At 40.3% G+C, this 22391-nt stretch overlaps 3 protein-coding genes across 7 annotated transcripts in view; 2 read left to right on the top strand and 1 right to left on the bottom strand.

Moving 5' to 3' along the window:
* Nucleotides 1-13978, top strand: part of sh2d3cb (SH2 domain containing 3Cb) — a 34911-nt gene extending 20933 nt beyond the window's left edge. For both annotated transcript variants that reach the window (XM_046034266.1, XM_046034267.1), the window contains 7 exons: nucleotides 58-161; nucleotides 7713-8179; nucleotides 8442-8557; nucleotides 10142-10313; nucleotides 11487-11598; nucleotides 11689-11895; nucleotides 12580-13978. In XM_046034266.1, coding sequence (XP_045890222.1) covers nucleotides 58-161; nucleotides 7713-8179; nucleotides 8442-8557; nucleotides 10142-10313; nucleotides 11487-11598; nucleotides 11689-11895; nucleotides 12580-12749 — 1348 coding nt within the window. In that variant the 3' untranslated portion in view covers nucleotides 12750-13978. The remainder of the gene's footprint in view (nucleotides 1-57; nucleotides 162-7712; nucleotides 8180-8441; nucleotides 8558-10141; nucleotides 10314-11486; nucleotides 11599-11688; nucleotides 11896-12579) is intronic.
* LOC123959920 (UDP-glucuronosyltransferase 2A2-like) lies at nucleotides 2913-6337 on the bottom strand. Its single transcript, XM_046034269.1, has 2 exons — nucleotides 6210-6337; nucleotides 2913-4741 (listed from the first exon to the last, which is right to left on the bottom strand). The coding sequence occupies exon 2, from the start codon at nucleotides 4725-4727 to the stop codon at nucleotides 3147-3149; it is 1581 nt and encodes a 526-aa protein (XP_045890225.1). The 5' UTR covers nucleotides 4728-4741; nucleotides 6210-6337; the 3' UTR covers nucleotides 2913-3146.
* A 770-nt stretch (nucleotides 13979-14748) lies between the features above and the next one.
* Nucleotides 14749-20942, top strand: tor2a (torsin family 2, member A). Of its 4 annotated transcripts, XM_046035936.1 has the most exons (6): nucleotides 14799-14933; nucleotides 15441-15532; nucleotides 15689-15954; nucleotides 16052-16227; nucleotides 16880-17007; nucleotides 18152-20942. In XM_046035936.1, exons 2-6 carry the CDS (start codon nucleotides 15508-15510, stop codon nucleotides 18394-18396), a joined length of 840 nt encoding a protein of 279 aa, XP_045891892.1. In that variant the 5' UTR covers nucleotides 14799-14933; nucleotides 15441-15507; the 3' UTR covers nucleotides 18397-20942. The 4 variants fall into 4 exon arrangements, with proteins under 4 accessions (XP_045891895.1, XP_045891891.1, XP_045891892.1 ...); XM_046035939.1 differs by lacking the exons at nucleotides 14799-14933; nucleotides 15441-15532 and adding an exon at nucleotides 14749-14769; XM_046035935.1 differs by lacking the exon at nucleotides 15441-15532 and having other exon boundaries at nucleotides 14776-14933.
* The last annotated feature ends 1449 nt before the right edge of the window (nucleotides 20943-22391 follow it).

The raw sequence follows: 22391 nt of genomic DNA, 5'->3' as shown, positions 1-22391 counted from the left end.
CCATCTGCCATCTCTCTCTCTCTCTCTCTCTCTCTCTGTTTCTCTGTCTCCATGCAGTCCTTCCTCTCTCCACCACAGGGAGGCAGACGGAAACAAGGAACAGGACGACCGGCCTCTGATGACAGCTGGAGAATCCTCTGTCTCTACTCCGTATAACAGCAGTGAGTTTAATACTTAACCAAACTCTTTCCCTTTTTTGTTGTGAATCTCTGTTCTGTATGTCAGCACATAAAATTGTTATCACTGTAAAAATTATTACCCAGGGCTAACAGGACAGGAAATGGAGTCCACTGCAACTTGCCCTTTGTCCCAAGTCAGTTAATTAGAATCTTTTATTAATATGATAACATGTTCCACACAAACCCCGGTTGCCCCGGCCTTCTTGCTGTGAGGCGACAGTGCTAACCACTGTACCACCTGCACAAGTTTACCATAACTTGTGCACCAACTGTGCAGATGATGAACCTACTTGGCCATCAAAGTAAAATGGATGGATGGATGGATGGATATCGATATTGGTGTATGTGTTAGTTAATTAGTTGCTGTTGATGATTGTTTTTTATACGCCTCTATGATAAGATTACAGGAGGATGTTTTGTGATATCAGTGCCTTAGATCGTAATGTAAAAACAGGTTAATGTGTCCATTTTTGCTCCAAACTCATTAAACATCATGATAACATGTTAAATCTGTAAAAGGAGAATGAGAAATAAACTAATTTGTTTATAAATAGTATAAGAAGATACCAGTAAGCTGCTTGGTAGTTCTTAATTATACCACCTACTTCAGGGAACAGTAATTTAATATGTCCCCATTTATTTCTTAATCCTTCAAAAAGATAATACCCATTGTTAAGCATTAACACAAAATGTAATAGTCCTTGTGCCTTAATGTTCTTTCAGTAAACGTGTACAGTTTTATGGTATGGTTTGTTTTGCTTTTTAATGCAGAAAATACAACACTGAGAGTGAAAATTATGAGAAATTATAAGATATTTGATACATAAGTGGACAAAGATGACAAAATATGTTGCTGGATGAGTGAACTAACAGCGTCTTATTAAGGTGTTGAGCCACCATGTGCTCCTAGTGTCAGTGTGCCTTGGCATTGATTCGCCAAGTCTCTGTACTCTGCTGGTGGGATGAACACCATTCTTCCAAAAGTGTTTCGATGATGGTGGTGGAGAGTGCTGTCCAACGTGTCAGTCCAGAATGACATCTGTTGACTGCATAGAATATGTTTCACATCATTTTCACACTCATGGACTTTCACCTAGGTGTTTTTAGTTATATCAGTGTTTTTTTAACAGCCTTAAAGGTGGCAATTTTCTTGTGATGCACGTGGCAGTTTCACCACGCAGCTGCTTCTGCATTCATTTGTATACATCGTGAAGAGGATGGGGTGAGCTCCCACAGCCTTGTGGTATCCCTGTACTACAGTGTTTGACCCCAGAGAGGGAGCTATTGACCTTTTCCTGTGGGGCGTGTTTGTTAAGAAATAATAAAATCATTTGATAATAAAATGATTTACTTGCCTTTAAGTTACCTTCTGAACAAGCAGGTATGGTTGGAGAGTACTGGAAGCTGAACAAAAATCTGCAAATAAAACACGTGCATGTGCTTCGGGGTCCTCTACATGCTTACTGATTAGGCGTGTCACACCGATGCTAGCATCCTCTGCCCTCCGCCTCTGCATTATGAAGACGGGTTCAGACATGAAACCACATCTGTCTAAAGCATGTTTACTACGACTTTCTCAAAACACTTCATTACTACAGATGTTAAAGCCACTGGTCTAAAGTCATTGTTGGCAGGTGGGCATGATATTTTAGGCCTGAGAAAAGTTCTGTTCGTCAGTTCTGTCCTGTTAATCTAGAGTGATATGCATCTCCTATTAGAGTTCATGTTTGTTATGTTTATCATACAATCCCATCACTTTTTATTGGCAGTTGAGCTGAATCTTGTTTAATTAAAGATCACTGTTTCCCTCTTGCCTTCCTCAGAAGACGATTAAGTTCTTTTTGTGCTGTGGCCACTGGCCATGCCCACACGGTCTTTGTTCCTTAAAGCCTGCTTCCGTTTGTTAATGTATACTTTAACCTCCTTAGTAATATGTAGCTTATTGTTGGGTAAGTGGAAAATGTATTTTTAGTAACTACATTGTCAACAAAAAAGGTAATGTAATTAGGGCTGCACAATATTGGAAAAAAATAAAATAATTTTTCTTTTCTGCGATATATATATTGCAATATGACAAAATACAATAAGTTTCACCAGATTACTTCAGTTGCTCTATTTGAAAATAATTGAGCATCCTAAAAGAATTGATCAACTGATCGAGAATAATATTGGGATTGCTAGTTCACAGTGCACGCAGAGCCTGCTCGTTACTACTTGTACGATGTCAATTGTGCACCTGTGTGAAAGCATGTGCATTCATGATGTTTCTCCACTCATTATTCAGGTTTTTCCATTAGTTTTAGTCCATTTGGTCGTGTGTGTATACTGTATATTATTGTGTATTGTCCAGAGAGCAGCTAGGACGCATTTATTATTAAATATTTGCAGACTGGTGGCTCCTGATAATACATTCACTGATGTATGATGCACTATGCACGTGTACATATAAAATAATCATATTTTTGTTAAACAACTGTGTTCTACAGTTATTTCTTAGACCAGACCAAACTCTTCATATGTATAAAACAACAACAAATCATTTTGTTAATTGTTAATCATTATTTTGGTAGAACATTATTTGTACAGTAACATTACAACTTTCGAAGATTCCTAGACATGGATTAAAAACTGATCACTTGACTAAAAGTCTAACCTAACCCTAAAATATTATATATTACATAAAGACATTATATAAAGTAAATTATTTAGAGGTTTTTGACATAGCCTGCTAACTAAAAAAAACACAAGAACGAACGAACAGAACAGAAACATGACCTTATTAATCAGTAGACAATAGGAGGTGCGTTCAGGTACAAACATTTTTATAGCATTTTAGGATACGAGTGCAATGCTGTTTCTGTCATATACACGACTCTAAATACAGAACAGAACAGTTTACTAATGCTGTTGTTTTCTTTACAAGAAATCAGGATCCACAAAATGTGACACAACTATCACACATGTTCATCATGCCTTTTTGACTTTGCTTTTAGAAAACACTCTCCCCCACACAACCTTTACTACAGAAATAAAAACAGTAAATACTAGCAAAATTACTGCCAGCAGAAATGCCACCACATCAATTGAGTAGTACTGGATCGTGGACATCTTGTAAGACTCTGTCCTTAGATGCGGTGCTCCTTTGTGCCTCATGACAAACTCAATCCAGAACATGGCAAGATCCAATGGTTTCATGGGCTGATCTCTCTGCAGGTTGGACAGAGCCTTCATTTTCTCCCTGTAGGTCGGTTCATAGAGTACCTCCTTCAGCGCCTTCAGGAAGTTCTCTTTGTTCACAGTTGTAATGTCCAGGACTTTGGCCACACCTCTTGCTTCCATCCTAAAGAAGTTATCGGGCTGGTCGAACATGAGCGGTAGGCCGACCAGGGGGACGCCGTGGTAGACAGCCTCCTGGATTCCATTGGTGCCTCCGTGGGCCACAAACACTCTGGTTTTGGGGTGACCCAGAAGGTCGTTTTGAGGCAGCCAGTCCAAGACTAAGGTGTTGTTGCCGAGGGCAGATGGTCTTTTGCCTTTGTGCCTCCAGATCACCTTCTGAGGAAGTTGGGCGAAAGCAGCTGCAATGTCCTCACTAATGTCCTCAGGAAGTTTTGCCACCAGTGTTCCCAGTGTCATAACTATAACGCCATGTTCACCAGAGCTCTGGACAAAATCATCTAGTTCTTTAGACAGGGGCTTGGAGGGTTTGCACTGAAATCCTGACATGTAGACGACGTTTGGCATTGTGGGTCGTGGGAACTCCAAGGTAAAATCGTTCCTCATCAGCCAGATGTCTGCCGACTGAAATAGCTCCATGTAATGAACGTCGGATCCGAAGTACCGATGGACAAATGATTTGTAGTTTGAGTCTGTGACATACCAAATTTGAAAACATGTGAAGAGATAGAAAAGGAAGTTTTTGACTCGCTGGAGAAAAGTCATCTTGTCAGTCAGCTCTGTCCCTGGTATTGGGATATAGGATAATGGGGAAGGTGCAATTGCCTGATGCCCCTCACCCTGAATAGTCCACCTCACATTAAAGACAAGTGGAAGACCCAAACGGTGACCCAGAAGCACCCCTCCACCGATCGCAGGGTCTGTCAGTAACAAATCATATTTCGCATCGTGAAGGCTCTGCATCAGTTTTGTATTCTCAAACATCTCCTCCACCATCTGAATCGCCTCATAATTCATCTGCCTGAACTGTACCATCAGTTCATACTCCAGAAAGAGACGAGACCAAATTGAGGCACCTTTACGCCGCATGTTCAGCAGTGTGATTACAAATGACCCAAAGCGGTCCTCATCAAAACCAGCAGTGGAATTTATAGTGATGGATTTGTAGTAAGGGGACTCTGGCTTGATGTACCAGCTGTCTGATGGCCGCACCACTGTGATTTCATGGCCTCTGGAGTGAAGCTTCTCGATGAGGACTTTCATGTTGATCCAGTGGCTTCCATCCAGAGGGTACACCAAGACTTTCCCTCCATTTACCAAAGGTAAACAGCCGAGCAGCACTGCAAGTGCCACCAAGGTCAGTCGATACATCTCTGAAACAGATTCTGACAAGAGATGTAAGGATGTTAGATTTGTCCTTCTTAACAAGGCCTTACAGTTCTTGAGTTTAAGTGTTTCAACCTACAAAAAACAGAAAATCAGGTTGGTGGTTTATGAAATTGACTTGCCACATTGCAGAGGTCCTGAACTTTATAAAGAACTAAAATTATCGATGATTGAAAATTAAATTTTATTATATCAGAAACACCATGCAGATGCAAACTTCAAATGAAATAGAGATGCACTGTTGTATTTTTTCACTTTACACTTGTAACAGTAACAGCACATGTAACAGTGCTAGAAAATGCAAAATAGCACCTGTACATGGTTATTTATGTTGGTTACTGTCGTGTAGAGTACACATTTTTGACATTTTCCAACTCTGAGACAAACTAATACCATCTTCTTCTCACAGAATAGTTTCGGTAAATACAGTCAAAGCAAACCAGATGTACGCCACTGCAAGGCTTTTCACATAGGCTTTTCATGATTTATTTCAGCAAACTGAGACACACGGCTCCAAGACTTGCATAACTACCACATCCTCTACAGCTCAACACAGGTTCGCTGATTACACAACCGCACAGTGTGGGAATTCCTGCCTCTAAATCCCAGGGTAGATGTTCCCTCTCTCAGGTTTCACAGCTTTGTGTTCATATGCATGTGTTGCTCAGTAATGATAGGCGTTAAACTATAACGGGATTTAATAGCAGCTGCCTTTTGTATTCACAAGGTCAAATCAGCTTTTACAAGTGATGCTTAAAAATCTAAGGACCTAAACCTCAGTAAAATGATTAGCTCAAGTGCTTCAAATATGTTATTATATCCAAAGTTAGTTTTTAAGGCACATTTGAATTAAAAAGACAACACTTAACATAATTAATTTATAAATAAGTAAAATGTAAAGGTTATAAAGCACAGTACCAGGAGACCAAGGACTTTTAAATAGTAATGATTTGAGCTTTTTTCTTAGCTACAATTAAAACTATTAACAACTTTTTACAATGAGATATAAATAACCTTTTTTGACTTAAGATTTGAGAGCAACGCATTAAATAGCCAAGACTACCTGTAATAAATACACATGCATGCTCACTGTATAAGGAATGAAGAAGTCTGACCCTCTTGCACACCTTCTGCCGTTCCTTTCTGCAAACAGATAACATGAGGCAATTTAAAGAGCTGGATAATTCCTCACTGTTTTTGCTTAATTACATTGAACATTTTGTTTGCGTCTGCCCATCTAACATCCAACTTTGATTTTCTTCCAACAGTTTGTAAGCTGAACTTTAGGAATACCATAGTGAATGAGCACAGTCAGAAGTTAGGTTGCTTTATGCAATTCATAAAGTAACGTGCTGTTGTTGAGCTTGTCAGTAGGAAACATCTGGAAGTTGTTATTTGGCTCTGTGAGACCGTAGCATCCATCTGCAAATAGTTCACTGGTCTTGAATCTTTGAAGTAAACACTTACCTGGAGCGTCCCAGTCAACAGATTTCACGTGTCGACCCGAGCTTGTTGTTTGTGCTTCCAGCCTCCCTCGCAGGAGACTTCTGATTGACTGACTGACTGCCGTCCAACTTGGAGGGTGTTGGCTCTGAAGTAACAGGACTAAAGTCCAAAATGTGCGTGTGGAATGCAGCAGCAGCAAGTTGATTAAACAAGAGAGAGCAGAACCAGAGAGAGTCACGTGGTAAACTCAGAGCTTGAACTTCAGATGTAGTAGGGATAAACTAGGGATAAGGTTGCAGCTTAATATGGAGCAAAGGCAAATCAACCTGTTAATGTTGAACAAGGACAAGTTAACCTGAAAAGAAGACTAGTGATTTATTGTTTTTCTGTTATTCCTTATTTCCGACCGTTTGTCCCTTCTTTAACACTTGTGAAGCAAAATGAGAATATTATCATTGCACCTACATAGATGATTGTTAGGTAACGGTTGTTGAGTCATTGTGAGTTGAAGGTTATCACAGTGTGCTCACGCAAGATGCACACGAACTACATAACATGTTCACCGACTTTGATGTTTTTGTTCACATTAAAACAAATATGTTTCAGACAGAGGCTTAGGTGAAGGATTTTGTCTGCCTTTTAAAAAAAAAACACCTGAGAAAATAACCAGATAAAATTGCAAAACGCAAGATGTTTATGTAAAATAATATAAAATGAAAGGCTGTATAAATAAAAAGGGAAATTGTCAATACAGTGTTACACTGGACTTAGGAAAAGATCATGGTTTGGGTTAAAACAACAAGTCAAATTGTTCCCGTCATACATGATATGTTAACAGAATCTTATTGTTGAGTAGAGCATTTCTGTCTTTTGATGGAAATTAGCCTGTTTCTTTTTTCTAATTCACATTGGTTGCTTTTTGTTTTACAGCGATTACCATTGAGTCCATTAAACAAAATGTCGCAGGTGTAACTAATATTGGCTTCACTCAGCAGCTACCAGCTGTTATTTTTTCAGCAAACAATCATTTTTGAGATGCACAGAGAGAGAGTGTACAAAAGACTCTGAAACTTCTCTTACGTTGTTTAATATAATTTATAAAAATTACATTATAATTTTGTGAACAGTTTAAAATTTTTATGGTTGAGTGTGTAAGTTTTAGTGGCATCTAGTGGTGAGGGTTGCAAATTGCAACAACTGACTCACTGTGCATTCACGTGCTCCTCGGACAAAGTAAGTACTGTATAAGAGTAGTTTGTCCGTTAGGTAGAAATGGCTCTGCTAAGGTAATAAAAACATAACGGTTCTTTATGTAAGGTCTTTATACACCATTGAAAACATAGTTATGGATATTATATAGCATTTTTGTCAACACATCCTCCTAAATAAATATGACTGAACCTTTAAGTAGGAACCAGTGGACTTAACTGACTAATAGCGTAATCATTTGAAGGCTCAAGATGAACACATTGGTACTAAAGTTCATAAACATTCTCCTTTCCCCCTCTCTTCTTCCATCTCCAGCCACACATTCTAGCAGCCCTAGGATTAGCCGGGCAGGCAGCGTGGCTCCATCCCCGTCCCTCTGCAGGCACATGGATACCGCCCAACCCTCGCCCTCCCCCAGCAGCACCCTCCACAGACAGTGTAACAACAGACCCCAACCACATCTGAACCAGGACTCCCCGGCCTCTGATGCAGGTGGAAGCTGCTACACAGAGCTGTACCCTAGCCCTCAGAGCTACGTGGAGAGACTGCGGGCGGAGGATGGGTCAGTGGGCGTTGACCCTCTGAGGGTGGAGGACAGGAACGTGTACTTCTCTCCGCTGGTGGAGACGGTCTCTTCTTTTAAACCGAGCAGGTACCAGTCACCCCTGATGTCCAAGGAGAATAAGCCTTTGGAGGTGGCCATCCTGCGGAGGGTGAAGGAGCTGCTGGCTGAGGTCGACCCCAGGACAGCGGCCAAACATATCACCAAGGCTGATTGCATGGTACTGTATAAAGCTGCTGTAATCATTATTTTTTGATTAAAATTCCTATATATAATGTGAAAACTCAGCTCTAAATAATTTTTTAGTCACTTTAGTCTTTAATTTATAGCCTCAAATTTTAACACATTGATTCAGATCATTTTTGTGGTCATACATCTGCCACTAACATGATGCTGGCAGAAGCTGTGCATTACATCACCCACCAAAATATAAAGACAAAAGCCTACAGAAGTAGACCAATATTCATGTATCTGTTTCCCAGTTGGCCAGAATTCTGCAGGTGACTCCGGAGGTGCAAAGGATCATGGGAGTTAGTTCTGGGATGGAGCTGCTCACATTGCCACATGGCCAACGGCTAAGACTGGACCTGCTGGAGAGGTGAGTAAGGATTCACAAATCCCTTCCCCCACCAAGTTTGGATAAATTTTGAAGAAATTTATTTTATTTTCAGTAGAAAACCCCTTGTGATGTACTTAAGACACAACACAATATGCAGCAAGTAACAGACATAGTTACCAGGGGTTGGGGACTCGTCTTGAACACCAAGTCAAATATTGGTGTTCATGACTTGAGACTTCACTTTATACAGATGACTTAAAAATGACTTGATTTTTTTAATGAACACTTGTATTTGCTCATTCCAACATTTGCGCATAATCCTGCAACCATGTGTGCTTCACATAACGTTTGCGGTCCAGATCTCCGTAACAGCGGTGTAGAAAAAGACCGTTACGTGTAGCACAACACATTCAACGATTATATTGTCGATGACGGTAGATTTTTCATGGTATTGGTATAAACATTTTTAATTGGACTACGTAAGGCTTTATGCTGTGGCCCCACAGTGTTTTCCAGCTTATAAATCACAGCTGTGGTTTTCTGCATGGAAACGAAAAATATATTACTTTTAGTATGTTTAAACTTATATTAATCAATTCCAGTAGGACTTACTGTGATTCTGGCTTTTGGGTTAGACACTTCAGAGTGTTATCTTTCAGAGAAGCCCCAAAACCATGCATTTACTCCAAATGGTACAAGAACTACATTCAATTAACTTTGGATATGCCTTGAATAGGCGTTTTAAACTAATTTTACAGGAATGGTAAGAGCTTACTGTACTCTATTTTTCTACCCTATTTTAATAATCAGTGAAGCCAATAGTAGTCTAAATAATAGAAACACCTTTGTGTATAGTTCAATATAGTTAGAACAAAAAAGTCACTGCATCTTCCGAAATGATCATACAGTTGAATTGCCACCTCTCAAAATTAATTCCTAAGAATTTCATATGACTTGTGACTTGTGAGGACTTGCTTGAGACTTACAGTAACAACCTTGCAGACAACCTTGTCCAACCAGTATTAAGTGCACGATCGTCCAGTGATGTGACGAATGAGTGGTGATCAGTAACTTACTCATGGAATTAATTTCAGTTAGCTGCAGCTGATGTGACATGCTGCCGGTGTCATCTGTCATTCATACCCCCCAAGTATACAAGCATATCCATGCAGATCCTCCAAACCACGCCCATGATCATGATGTGTTAGCGGGAAGGAAGTAAAGCAGCTGCAGATCATAACAGATGATAAATAAACTGAAATTGTTATTAAGGTAGCAATGTTAGATACTATTAGGCACAGAAATAAGGATAACCTAGTTTATATACAGCATGAATTTCAGCGCAAATAACGTGGTCTAATCAATGAATGAATGCAAACAATAGGTAGCTTAGAGAAACAAAATTATTTAAACAAATAAACATGAATATAGGTATTTTAGCAACTATTATAATGTAATAATGAGGATAAACTATGAATTGTGTTAGCCTAACTGCTAAAAATATATTTATACATAAATGTTGACAAGATATTGTCCAAATATGGTTACGTCCGGTGTCTGGAGACCATTTTTTAAGAGATTAGAAATTTCCCTTCTGAAGCAAAATGTGATTTTTGTTTGCAGGTTCCAAACCATGGCGACCATGTTAGCTGTGGACGTGTTGGGCTGCACAGGGACGACTGAGGAGCGGGCCGGTGTGCTGCATAAAATCATCCAAATTGCTGCTGAGCTCAAGAGCACCATGGGCAACATGTTCGGCTTTGCTGCTTTCATGAGAGCCTTAGAGCTGCCACAGGTATAAACATGCATCCCACAGAGAGAAGTTGCACTGATGTCTTTCTTGTTAAGATGATTTTGGGGTAGTTTTGCCTTTATTGACAGAGATAGTAGCAAACATGAGGGGGATGACATGGAACAAAGGCCCTTGGCTGAAATCTGTAAAACCCCTCTGTACATAGAAAACAGCGAGCACTGTCGCACTTTGATGATACTGCACCGTGACTAAATATAATCTTTGATTGGTGCTATTAAAAGGATTGCTGCAATCTATGTCCTCTGCTCTTTGTGTAAACGTTGGTAGCATGACATGATAAGTTAGATAACATAAATGGCTTATCTTTATAACAGTAGAGGAAGCAACTATCTGTTAAAAAGATCATTTGCATGGCATCACCTCTGACTGTACTGATCTAAATGTAAAATAGGTCAGCATTTACTGCTTTTTTCGGCTTCTGTAGCCCTTTGCATTACATCTAGCAGTTAAGGTAACAAACCAAGAAAAAATCCATCCATCCATCGTCAACCGCTTATCCTGCGTACAGGGTCGCAGGGGGGCTGGAGCTGACATCGGGCGAAAGGTGGGGTACACCCTGGACAGGTCGCCAGTCCATCGTAGGGCCACACACATAGACAAACAACCAGTCACACTCACACCTAAGGACAATTTTAGGGAGAACATGCAAACTCCACACAGAAAGGTCAGGGCAACCGGGGTTTGAACCCGCAACCTTCTTGCTGTCAGGCGACAGCATTAACTGCCGCACCACTGTGTGTTAAGGCTCAAGTTTAAAAAGCCCTGTTTCTTGCCAGTAAAGCTAATAGAACTAGATGTTTCAATCAGCAATATTGGCCAGCAATAAACTGTACATTATGCACATTTATATTGTTTATTCACTGTAATAAATGAATGCCAAATAACCTACATCCGTGGACTGATATGAATAACGGGCCCCTGGACACAGACAGGCCCCCCATCCCTTTTAAATAGGAGCAATGCACCCTGACAAGGAGACTCAAAACAAACTACAAATGATAGTTTACAGTTGTTCTGCATCATTCATGATAGTAAGAAGCTACCAACCATTTTCTGCCTCTGGCAGGGTGGGGGTGGGGGGCATTCAGGGGGGCCCTGCATCTGGAAACCATTACCACTGGTGGGGTTTAATGGTGATGTTTTTCTGTCTCTCAGGTGTCCCGTCTAGAGCAGACTTGGACAGCTTTACGTCAGCGGCACACAGATGGCGCCATTCTCTATGAGAAAACTCTGAGGCCGTTTATGAAGAGTCTGAACGAAGGGAGAGGTAGTGATTCCTCATGGTATATTTGTAGAGCACGCCTTCCATTAGACAAAAAAACCCCAGACTGACTCAGCATGCGTCTATGTCCTCCAGAAAGCTGCTCGCTGTCCAACACCACCTTCCCCCACGTCCTGCCCCTCCTGTCTCTGCTGGAGAAGTGCACGGCGATGGGCGATGGGACAGAGCCGTGGGAGACGGTGGACGTCGGGGTGGACGTGGTCATGTTCCACCTGGGGGCGGCAAGGACCATCGCTCAGCTGGGAGGCATCTACCGCTCCAACGCTGAGAGCAAACTACAAGGTAAGAGAGGGAGAACACTGTTTGGTGTTGGCTGTGTTCTTGATCAGTACTTGTCAGAAGGACATTATAACTGCATTATTTTAAATAACAAGATCAAGTAGTAGTTTAATTAAAGCAACAGTTCTCATACTTTCCTAGTACCCCACTTACGTCAGGTAATGAAGGTTGCATAAGTAGCCTGAAACAAAGCGCCACAATAAAATGCAAGAAAAAGAGGAACTTTGATGTTTGTATATTTAAAACTCACACAACACCTCACTTAGTGTTACATTAAAGGTGTTTCACTGCTGCCCGCTCACTTTTTTTGTATGGGTGTGTATAGAAACCTACCTTTCATTTAGTTCAACATTCTGCATGCACAGAAATAAATCAAACAAAAGGTATATTTTGTACATGCCAGTGTAAATTACATAATAATAAGTAGTAATCCATATCTGTTAATCAATTGGCTTTTTCAAATTTAAGCCTCAAAGCTACTATTTGTAGGATTTGACGACCTGCCGCTTGTAATGCAGATGATTAGTACAAAAATTATTATTACACTTTTTTTTGCTAAATATTTATCCTGTCGTTGCACCCAGGTTTGGAGGAGTGGTATGGATTTTATTCAGAACTTTTGTTTTTGAAGAAGAAAACATTTTAAGACCATGAGGTTAAAGTGAACAATGTTGTGTGATGCTGCAGGTTTCCCGGAGCAGGCGGAAGTCCTGGAGCTCTTCCTTACTGACTTTCAGATGAGGTTGCTGTGGGGGAGCAGGGGAGCTGAGGAAAGCCAGGCTCTGCGATATGCCAAGTTTGACCAGGTGTTGACCGCCTTGTCCAACAAGCTGGAGCCGCCCGCCAGACCACGATGACCCCAGACCTGTTTTAATGACTTTGTTTGTCCGGGATAAGCTTACTGTCATGTTCTCATTCCTACATGGGGCAATCTGTTGGACACTAAGCCGTTGGGGTTCTGGTACCTTGCGCTAGGGCAACTGGAAGGTCATTAAAACGCGAGTGGACGCCACCCTGTCTGTCAAAATCTGGCCAAATGTAACAGAATATGATAGACCTGGTTCCTGGTCAAAAGCACATTAGCAGCATGAATGTTAGCTTCAAATGTGTTCTCACACTAAAGGGTTAATGTCTCATACCTGTATTTTCAGAACCATTGAAGCTGAGCACAGTTGATCAAATCCAAGGCAGAGTGCTTCTTAAATTATACTATACTATACATTAAAGTCACAAATCGTCATGTGGAGAATAATTAGTTTCTGGAAGAAACAACTAGATGCAGAATGATGGAGGAACTGCAAGTATGAGGTAGTGCAGCACCTGGAGGACAACGCTGATAACATCCCAGCTACTGCTTTGGTGTACATTTAGAAACTCACTGTATTCTGACTTACTATCCTCATTACAGTCTATACTATATTGAAAACTAAGGACTTGAACCACTTCAATCTTTTTTCACTTTATTTAATATGTTTAGGTTTCTTAACAGAGGACTACATCCATCCAACAATGAACCAAAATGTGAACATAAGACATCAGTGTAAATATCAGTACAGATCCACTCCTCTGCTGTGCTTTTGTTCTGCAGAAGAAAACCTTTTCTGAGATGTGTTTGCAATGTGAAATAGTCACTGAGATGAGGCTGTGCCTCAGTCTGTTCAGTTAATGTTTAGAAATGTTTTTATCTCTTCCTGAAGGCCGGACCTTCCTTAAATGTGTAAGAACCGTATGTCAAATTGTACAACCCAATAACAGAATAACATTCTAATAATATTCTGTTTATATTCATGTTTTAATCATTGGGGTTTTCTCATTTGAAGTGAATATTTAATGAGATTACAAGTACTGTAATCAGTGCCAGGATCAGTTCACAGTCAGTTCATAGCTTTTGTTAAACTCCTTTTTCTTCCGGTGTACTTCACATACTGTATCTCTCATTATCACTGTGAATTGGAAGTGTGTGAACTAAAAGTAACCTAACCACATGAGTGCAGCATACAGGTACAGATAAGTTCTATTACCTTACATAGTATTAATGTCTAATATTGATCTGAAATCTGAAATGTAAATAAACATGTTTATCTCACTGTCAGTCAGTTTATTGGATAAAACTGTCATGCATCTGTCATTTACATGCCTGTTGCTCATTTCTTGGTCTCCACTAAAGATGACTCATGCTGTGCATGGTGAGTATCCCCAAACATATTTCTCACACTTATTTGAAGAAATGTGGGATTTCTTAATGTTATTCAAGGTCTCAAACTCAAGTGTTTTGGTGCAAGATGGTGTGATCACAAATATATCTGTGAGCGTCTAAATCTCAAAAGATTGTCTTGTCATCCTAAAAAGTTTTATTACCCCCTTAGTGCCATGTGTTGTGGCTGAAATTGTTTTAAAAAATGATTTTTTTCAGTGTGGTTTAAATACAATAAAAATAAAATCTTAATTTCACTTGTTTAATAGACCATTTCCACATTAATAGCACCCTCTACTGTATCAAAGACATTTTATATGTTTTGATTGTCTTCTATTTTGCTTATTACTAATTCAACTGTTTCATTAGTAAATAAATTTACTAGTGAAAAAGCTGTTTTCTGTGCTACTACAGCAACGTTTGTATTCTACCATACAGTTCCCGAGTGGCATGTTTAGCAAATATGTCCAGTGTAATTAAATACATTTACATTTATGTATGATAAAATGCTGAGCTTTCTGGACTGTGATACTCCAACGTGTCCAACCTCCAACACATTACGCCCCATGCCAGAATCCTTCTGGGAAATGTAGTCCCCTCTGTCAGATGGTTTCGTGTTTCTGGACATGTTCCTGTAAGTGGAAAAACTACAAACTTGCCGGTGTCGCCGGTCTTCGTTAGGAGTACGTCCACTCGCTTTTTCTGTTCTCCAACAGGCAGCCAAAAATGTTGGCCGTCCTGTCTGTGCTGTTTTTATATCATTATAACCCAGCTTGCGGCGTTTTTCAGAAACTTTACTGCAGCATATCAGACAGCTGTGAATGCGACTTTAAGCCGAACATCCGAGGTAACGTTAATAAATGTATGTCGTAGCTAGCCAACGTTAACTGACGGTTGCTACTTCTTGTTAGCCAGCTGGTTAGGCTAAAAACAGTAACGTTATAGTTGTCACTAGATAGTTGCTAGTAGTAAACGGAAACTTTAACATATTTAATAGGTTTTGTTAGTGTGCAGGAAGGGTTGGCTAACTGACGTTGTAGTCTACAGTCTTTACAAAGAGCTAGTTAATGCTGCAGTTAGTGTAAGAACTAACGTTACTTTACTAGTTGGCTGTTTTGCTTGCAAGGAAGACACACGAAGTCTTCCCATAAATGCATAACGTTAAACATACGACACTCCCCACAAGGATACTCCAGCCATCTAGTACTGCCCCAAGAGCAGTCAAAAAGTAGCAAAGATATCCTGAGCTTGGGCAGGGTCTTTTTGGATTTTGTCAAGTTGAGTTAGAAATAACCAAATTAATGGCGCAGGTCTGTCTTGTGTCAAATACGTTAGCTTGTTTCTACCTTTTCAGGAACAGAGAAACCTTTCCTGTCTTTCAACTGAAGGAACAAGGGTCTAAATTAAGTTCTTGGACCCAGATGTGCTTGCCCCCTCCCAAAAAAGGTCCATGTTCAAAACGGACTTTTAGTTCCTGGACCAATTTGTTTGAAACGTAGTACAAGTTAGTGTCTAAGTATGATATATTGAGCTGTCAGCCAAGTAGGTGTTGAGGATGGTTGGTAACATTAACATCACAGGTGTCTATTTCTTTACAACCAGACCTGGAGTGGGATCTCTACAAAAATGTATACGGACAACACCTGGCCCAGGACATCGTGTCAGAGGAGGTGGCGAGGTTCCTTCAGAATAAAACCCCTGAGCGGCCCCTGGTGCTGTCCTTCCATGGCTCCTCTGGAACAGGAAAGACGTTGGTCAGCTCCATGGTGGGAAATCATCTGTACGGCTCGGCGATGAGCAGCCCATACGTTCACCAATTTGTTCCCACCCTACACTTCCCCTTACCTGACCAGGTCAATGAGTACAGGGTAAGTGAGGGATCATTGTGTAGGACAATGGGATTTAATCACTGCAGCTGTAGTCATGAGTAATTACAGGACTGAATTTCCTTCCTTTGGTTTGCAGGAGGAATTGAAGAGCTGGGTGCAGGGGAACCTGACGGAGTGCGCTCGCTCTGTCTTCTTTTTTGATGAGATGGAGAAGATGCCTCCAGGTGTTATAGACGTCTTGGAGCCCTTCCTGGGTCCCTCCCACGTTGTGTTTCGCACCAATTACCGCAAGGCCATCTACATCTTCATTGGGTACACACACACACACACACATCCTTACTGGCTGTTTAACCAAAAAAAGGGCGCTGCTAGGGCTCCGGTAAGAAGATGAAATATGGTTGAGTATAGATCCATGAGTTTTAAGGGTTTTCAGATGCCAAAACACTGCACAGTAGTTTAAAATACTATGAGAGAGGATTTCACAATAATCACAATAATTTTGAACATGTGCAGTTTCTGATTGGCCAATACAGGGCATTGTTGAATATCTTTTTCCCTGGCATCCTCTGTGTCAGGACCCATGTTGTGTCAAGGCTGTAGTCTCATTGAAATGAAAAAGGGAGCTACAAGGGCAGCCGTCATGATGGAAAACTGAGGAAATCCTAAATAAGTAAATCTGTAAATTATGAATGATGGTTTGTTATGTACTTATGTGATTCAGAAACTAGAGTTCACTAGATTTTAGAATTTAGTCGTTATCCTCTCCCCTCCGTGCGAAACTCTGTTGAAGTTGTTTCAGAAGCCAACAAACAGTGAAACTGTCATCTGACTTTCAAAAGGAAAATAGATCCTTATCATCAAGAGTGAATATGCAGGGGTTAAAATTCTCTCTGGGACGCATCCCAAAAATTCCACATCAAAAACAGCAGCACTGGACAGTGTTGTGTTTGTGTTTTCCCTGCAGCACCACAGGAGAGGAGGTGATAAATAAAATGGCTCTGGAGAACCGGCAGGCTGGACAGGACAGAGAAGAAATCAAGTGGGCCGACTTGCAGGAAGCAATCGCCCAAGCGGCTTACAACAGCAACACAAGTAAGTGTCTCCTGTAATTTTAACTGGACAATATTCACAGATTAATACATACATTAATACTCTTCGCCACAACACTTTCATCTTCTCTTTTTAAATTCACTTGTCAAAGTGCTGTTTGAAGTGTGTTATGCTCAACGCTTCACCTTCTGTCAGATGTTATGAATGCCATTTGGTGTTTATGTTGCAGTTACAAGTAAGTCTTGTTCTGTGATGCACAGTGTGCACAAAACTTATTTGTCATAACTCTCAGGGAAGCTATTTAAAAAGATGTGTGTATTCATGTACATTCAGAAAGTGTATATGAGAAAAAACAAATTAGTTAATGATGATGATTTCTGTATCAGGATTGTTCAAAGACATGTTTTTAGAGCTCTGTTATATACCTGCAATGTTTCATATTCCTCTAATATTTAGAGCTGACTAATCAAATTCATCTGTATTACAGTATGAACAAATTGCTTTTCTTTTTCTTATGTGCTGCAAACTGAATAGTTTTGGGTTTTGGAATTTTGGTTGGACAAAATAAACATCGTGGACTTGTGATGGCTAATATTCACTATTTTGTGACATTTTCTGGACTAAGGATTAACTAAAATATGTGTGAAAGGTTTTAAAATAACACTAACCTTTCCAGTTTTATCAGTTTTTACTTAAAGAGGTCATATTATGCTTTTTGTCTTTTCCCTCTCCTTATCTTTTTTGTGCATGTAATAGCTTTGCAAAGTGAAAAAGCCCAAAGTCCAGCCAGAAGAGAGTTCCCATCTCCCACTGAAAATTCTGCTCTGAACTTCCTGAAAACAGCTCGATTGTAGTCCAGCTTTTTCCTTTTGTTCTCTGTGACATCACAAAAAATATGGTGTTTTTTGAAAATGAAACCATGTAAACCTGTTCAGGTACAACCCCTTAACAAGACTTTGATCCTGAAAATGTGCATAATAAATATAATCTTTAAAATATAGAATAGAGAATAAACATCCATATTCAGTAAATAGTATATCATAATATTTTGCAGATACTAAGCCTCCTTCCTAGGTGTACTGCAGTGGTGCACAGTAGTGACCTAAATGTTAGACACACAGAAACAGTCACACTGAACAAGCTAAGTTGCCAGTTTCAGGAAACTGAAGTGAGTTTTTCTGTCCAGGCGGCTTCTCCCAGTCCAGGATCATCCAGCAGAAGCTCATCACCCGCTTCGTTCCTTTCCTACCGCTAAACCGACGTCATGTGGAGCGCTGTGTCCACTCACAGCTCTGCCAGCGGGGCAGCTGTGGCCGCAGTGACGTGGTGGAGGCAGTAGGTGGCTACATGATCTACACTCCCGTCCAGGGACAGTACTTCTCCTCTACGGGCTGTAAGGCCATCCCCGCCAAAATCAACCTCTTCCTGTGAACCGAGGGGGGGGGGGGGGGGGGGGGGGGGGGCTGTTTGTATATGTAAGGACTGAAAGGGAACCTCCTTCTTAGGTGAGTCAGTGAAAAGAAACAGATCTCTGAGTCTGTCTGAATCAGTTTCTCCCACATGGAGGCCAGAGGTCAGAGCAGCATCACTGGAGCAGACATGGATTCAGAGTCAAGGACTTCTCGTGAGCTGAACTCAAAACCCCCCCCGAATTCAAAGGCAGTTTTATGCTGTCAATCCTGAGCTTCCCTGAAGGCATCGTTGCTGTAGCAGTTGGGACGTTTCCAACTGTGAGACCAAGAGTTTATTCCCTGAGCAGCGTCTAAACCAGGAGTCATGCTTCGCTCTACCTCAAACCCAACTCTAACTTTAATTTATGAACTCTTAAGTTGGTACAGTATGGCTTCAGATTTCAGCAGCAGTTGGTTAGCCATCAGTGGAGGTCATCAATGAATTTATTTCAGGTCTATTTATTTATCTTTTCAGTATTCAACACAGGAAGTCTCCCAGTTTTCCCACAGGTGGGCACAGCAGATCCTACCTGGAGCAGCTTGCAGTTCAGTGTCTTGCTCATCTCTTAGCCAACTAGCAGCAGTAGAAAGACGCTCAGCCTCTCTTCTCACTAATGCAGATTTACTAGTTTTACTAAAAGAGATCAGTAGTATCGTAAAAGATTTGTTGATTTTAATCTTTCTGAATGTTTTACTTGTGGGGGAAAAATCTTTATGGTCAACACAAAGTTTTTCCTCTAAATAGTCAGCGAAACAGCATCTGTGTTGTTCCAAACTGCAAACAGTATGTATTGAAGATGTCAATGTCTAAAAGTATATTTCCTCTGGAAGGCTGTATTGGGTTTTCAACCTAAACTTGGATCCTGTTTGAAAAGTGCCATTTCAATTTGTTTTATTTTAAATGGAGGAAGAAATCTGAAGCTGAAGATGGATTTTACTTGAAAATATTATCACTTTGATGCTCACCAAAAGAGTTGTCATAGTTTTGTGGCATATCATCAGTTTTGCCATCAGGGGGCAGTAAATACTTCATTTTGCCAAGAGTTGGAGGAGGTGAAGCAGAGTTCACCTGCAGCTCGGTGCATTTTAATTCTGCTCATTTCATATGAGTGAGATCTGTAAAATATCATATTGTATTTTGTTTCTTTAATGTAAAATGCCTTGTATAAGGTATTGCCTATGTGTTTTAAACACACTCAAAGTGCACTTTATTGTTATGGAGGATAAAATGGGCCTGTTTTATTATTGAGCTGTAGAACTTTGCCTGACTCTGTCTTTATAAAGGCAGAGTGTGTACTGAAAAGTCAGTATGCATCTGACAAAACGAATACTACAGAAATATTGTCATGAGCTTGAAGTGTTTGCAAGTAATTAATCATTGTAAACCATTAATTATTTGTTGTATTAAATGATGGCTGTTTGAATACCTGCGGCTGGAAGTCAGTTAAAATGCAATGAAAGTCAGGCCTAATTGAATTTGTCACTGGAGCAAAGAAACATGGACACAGTAACAAACTGAATTTTGACACATGATGGTCAGAAGTCTGTTAAATACAGTACATCTTTACTGTTCAGTCTGTGGAGCAGTCTACAGAAGATTTATTCATTTTCTAACCTGAATGAACCTGCACTGTACACAGAGAAGACAGCGTGTAAATATCCACCAGACTGAATACAAATATCATTGGATAGACCTCAGCAACATCCAGGTAATGGGGAATGCACACAGATTTCATATACTGCTGAAAGCTAGAACAAATCTATGCATCACATTATGATTAACTATATTTATATTGTTGGTGTGACAGGAAGTAATGAGGAAAAATGCAGCGCAAACCAAGTTATGTTTTATGTTTATGTTTTTTAAACTATAAAATTACAAAATATTACTCAGCCTTTTTGCCAAATCATATTGTTTTCCTTTGGCCTAGAAGCAAATTTTCTGAGACCTGGTACCCGTCCACACCCCGGGGCTTGGTAGACTCTGCTCTATAGCATCATTGGTGACCAAAAACCTTAAAAGTAAAGTGTGTAGGTTTTAGTGGCATCTAATGGTGATTGTTGCTAATTGGAACCAGCGGCTCGGTGTATTCACTTGCTCCTTGGATCGTCCCATTTCCTGAGTTGTGAAGTGGTTTATCCGGATTCAGCGCGTGTTCATGTCGGAATTTGGAATCAACATGGATGCTACTACAAAGATGTGTTGGATTAGCATTATCAGACCGTAAAAACAACACGCAGGCATCTAGTTCACTCTACATGGACAGCAAACTAACTGTTACAAATTACATGTTTACAAAATATGTACAGTATATGCAATATGTGATTTTGCACAAAGTTCTATATACTTCTTTATTCTGACACCACATGAATGCATCATACGTCACCGCTCACCCCCTCGATTTCCAAGCACGCTGGAGAAGCTAGGGTGGCCGACACACTCTGTCGGCTTTTGTGCAAAACAATACATGTGGTCCTCCATTTGTATAAATGTCTTCTTACTTCTAATAAACCAGTCAACTACTACTATAACTACTAACGTTACTCGTTCTTCTTCGTACATATTCAACGTAGTGACGAAATGCACTCTGTGGAGACTTTTGTTCGTTTTGGGTTACTGCAGAAACATGGTGGTGCAACATGGCGACTTCCATGTAAGGGGACCGCGGTGTATGTAGATAGAAATGTCTCCTTCTAAGGTAATAAAAACAGAACGGTTCTTTATGTAAGGTCTTTATACACCATTGAAAACATAGTTATGGATATTACATTGACATTTCTGTCAATAGATCCTCCTAAAAATTAGACACTGAACATTTAAGAGCATTCATTTAAGAACAGGTGGATTTTACATAAGACATATTTTAGCTAAAAACCTCATGCTGATGCAAACAGATCCTGTCATTAGAATCCAGAATTTCAAAACTTTTCCATAGGCCTGACTTTTGGTATTTTATCAGTACTAAAAGGGATACTGACAACTGAAAACTGGTGTAGTATTGATACATGTTGTTTTTCTCCTCCTGTCACTGATAGTGAATGAGTGGAGCTGCTGTTTGTCAACTCCTCCTCCTCTGAACAGGAAGTAGAGGAGATGTGATCTCTCTGACAGAGACGTAGCTCCACTATCTCCCTCAGCAGGAAATTAATAGTTTCTCCATCGGAAATGAACAGGTGTCAGAGGTCTTTAGTATTGTGTGTGTGTGTGTGTGTGTGTGTGTGTGTGTCTCACAACTCAAAGTCCACTTGGCTTGTGTTGTCCACAGTATTTTTTTTTTTTTAAGCTCCGCCTGTAAGTGTCTAGAAAGTGATTTTCATACCTTATGGAATCAAAAGGAAACTCCTAAAGGGTCACGTTGGGAATTTTTTACTTTAAAATACTTTGCATTCCCCCTGATCCATCCATCCAACCTCTCTACATGTAGTTAGTATTAAACTAATGTGTCACAGCCATGATCAAAACAACCAAAGCACAGCCATGACTGTCACAAAGACAGTAATGGCCAAAGCTCTGTCATCTCATGACTATGGTCATAATCACAGCTACAGTCTGTCTCAGTCAGCCTCAACAGCAGTTGGGGAGAGAGCTAGATTAACTAGCTCTGCTAGTTATCTAACTGCAATGTCATAGATGCCTGAGCAGCCACAGCTGAGGGTGTACCCACTGTTGCTGCGGTCACAACCTGCAGTGTTCTAATACAGGGAATGCAAATTGTACTCAGATATTGTAAGTGAACCAGTGGCTGCATCAAAAGTTAGAAACACTGATGTGAACCTTGAAACAATGGACACAGTGCTTCAAAGTTAGTTCTTAACAGAAGTGTGACAAAAACACAATCTTAAGCTCTCCTGCATGTATTTATGGTGAATCAAATAACTACAGCTTTTGCCAAATGTAATGTTACATTCCCTAATGTTATGTTATCTCACACTAAATAAACATGGCTCACAATATCACACTAGCGGCAACCTCTG

The sequence above is a fragment of the Micropterus dolomieu genome, linkage group LG21, assembly GCF_021292245.1.
Source record: "Micropterus dolomieu isolate WLL.071019.BEF.003 ecotype Adirondacks linkage group LG21, ASM2129224v1, whole genome shotgun sequence".
Classification (NCBI taxonomy): Eukaryota; Metazoa; Chordata; class Actinopteri; order Centrarchiformes; family Centrarchidae; genus Micropterus; species Micropterus dolomieu.
The sequence above is the reverse complement of the archived record's forward strand: the minus strand, read 5'-3'. Positions and strand labels throughout refer to the sequence as shown.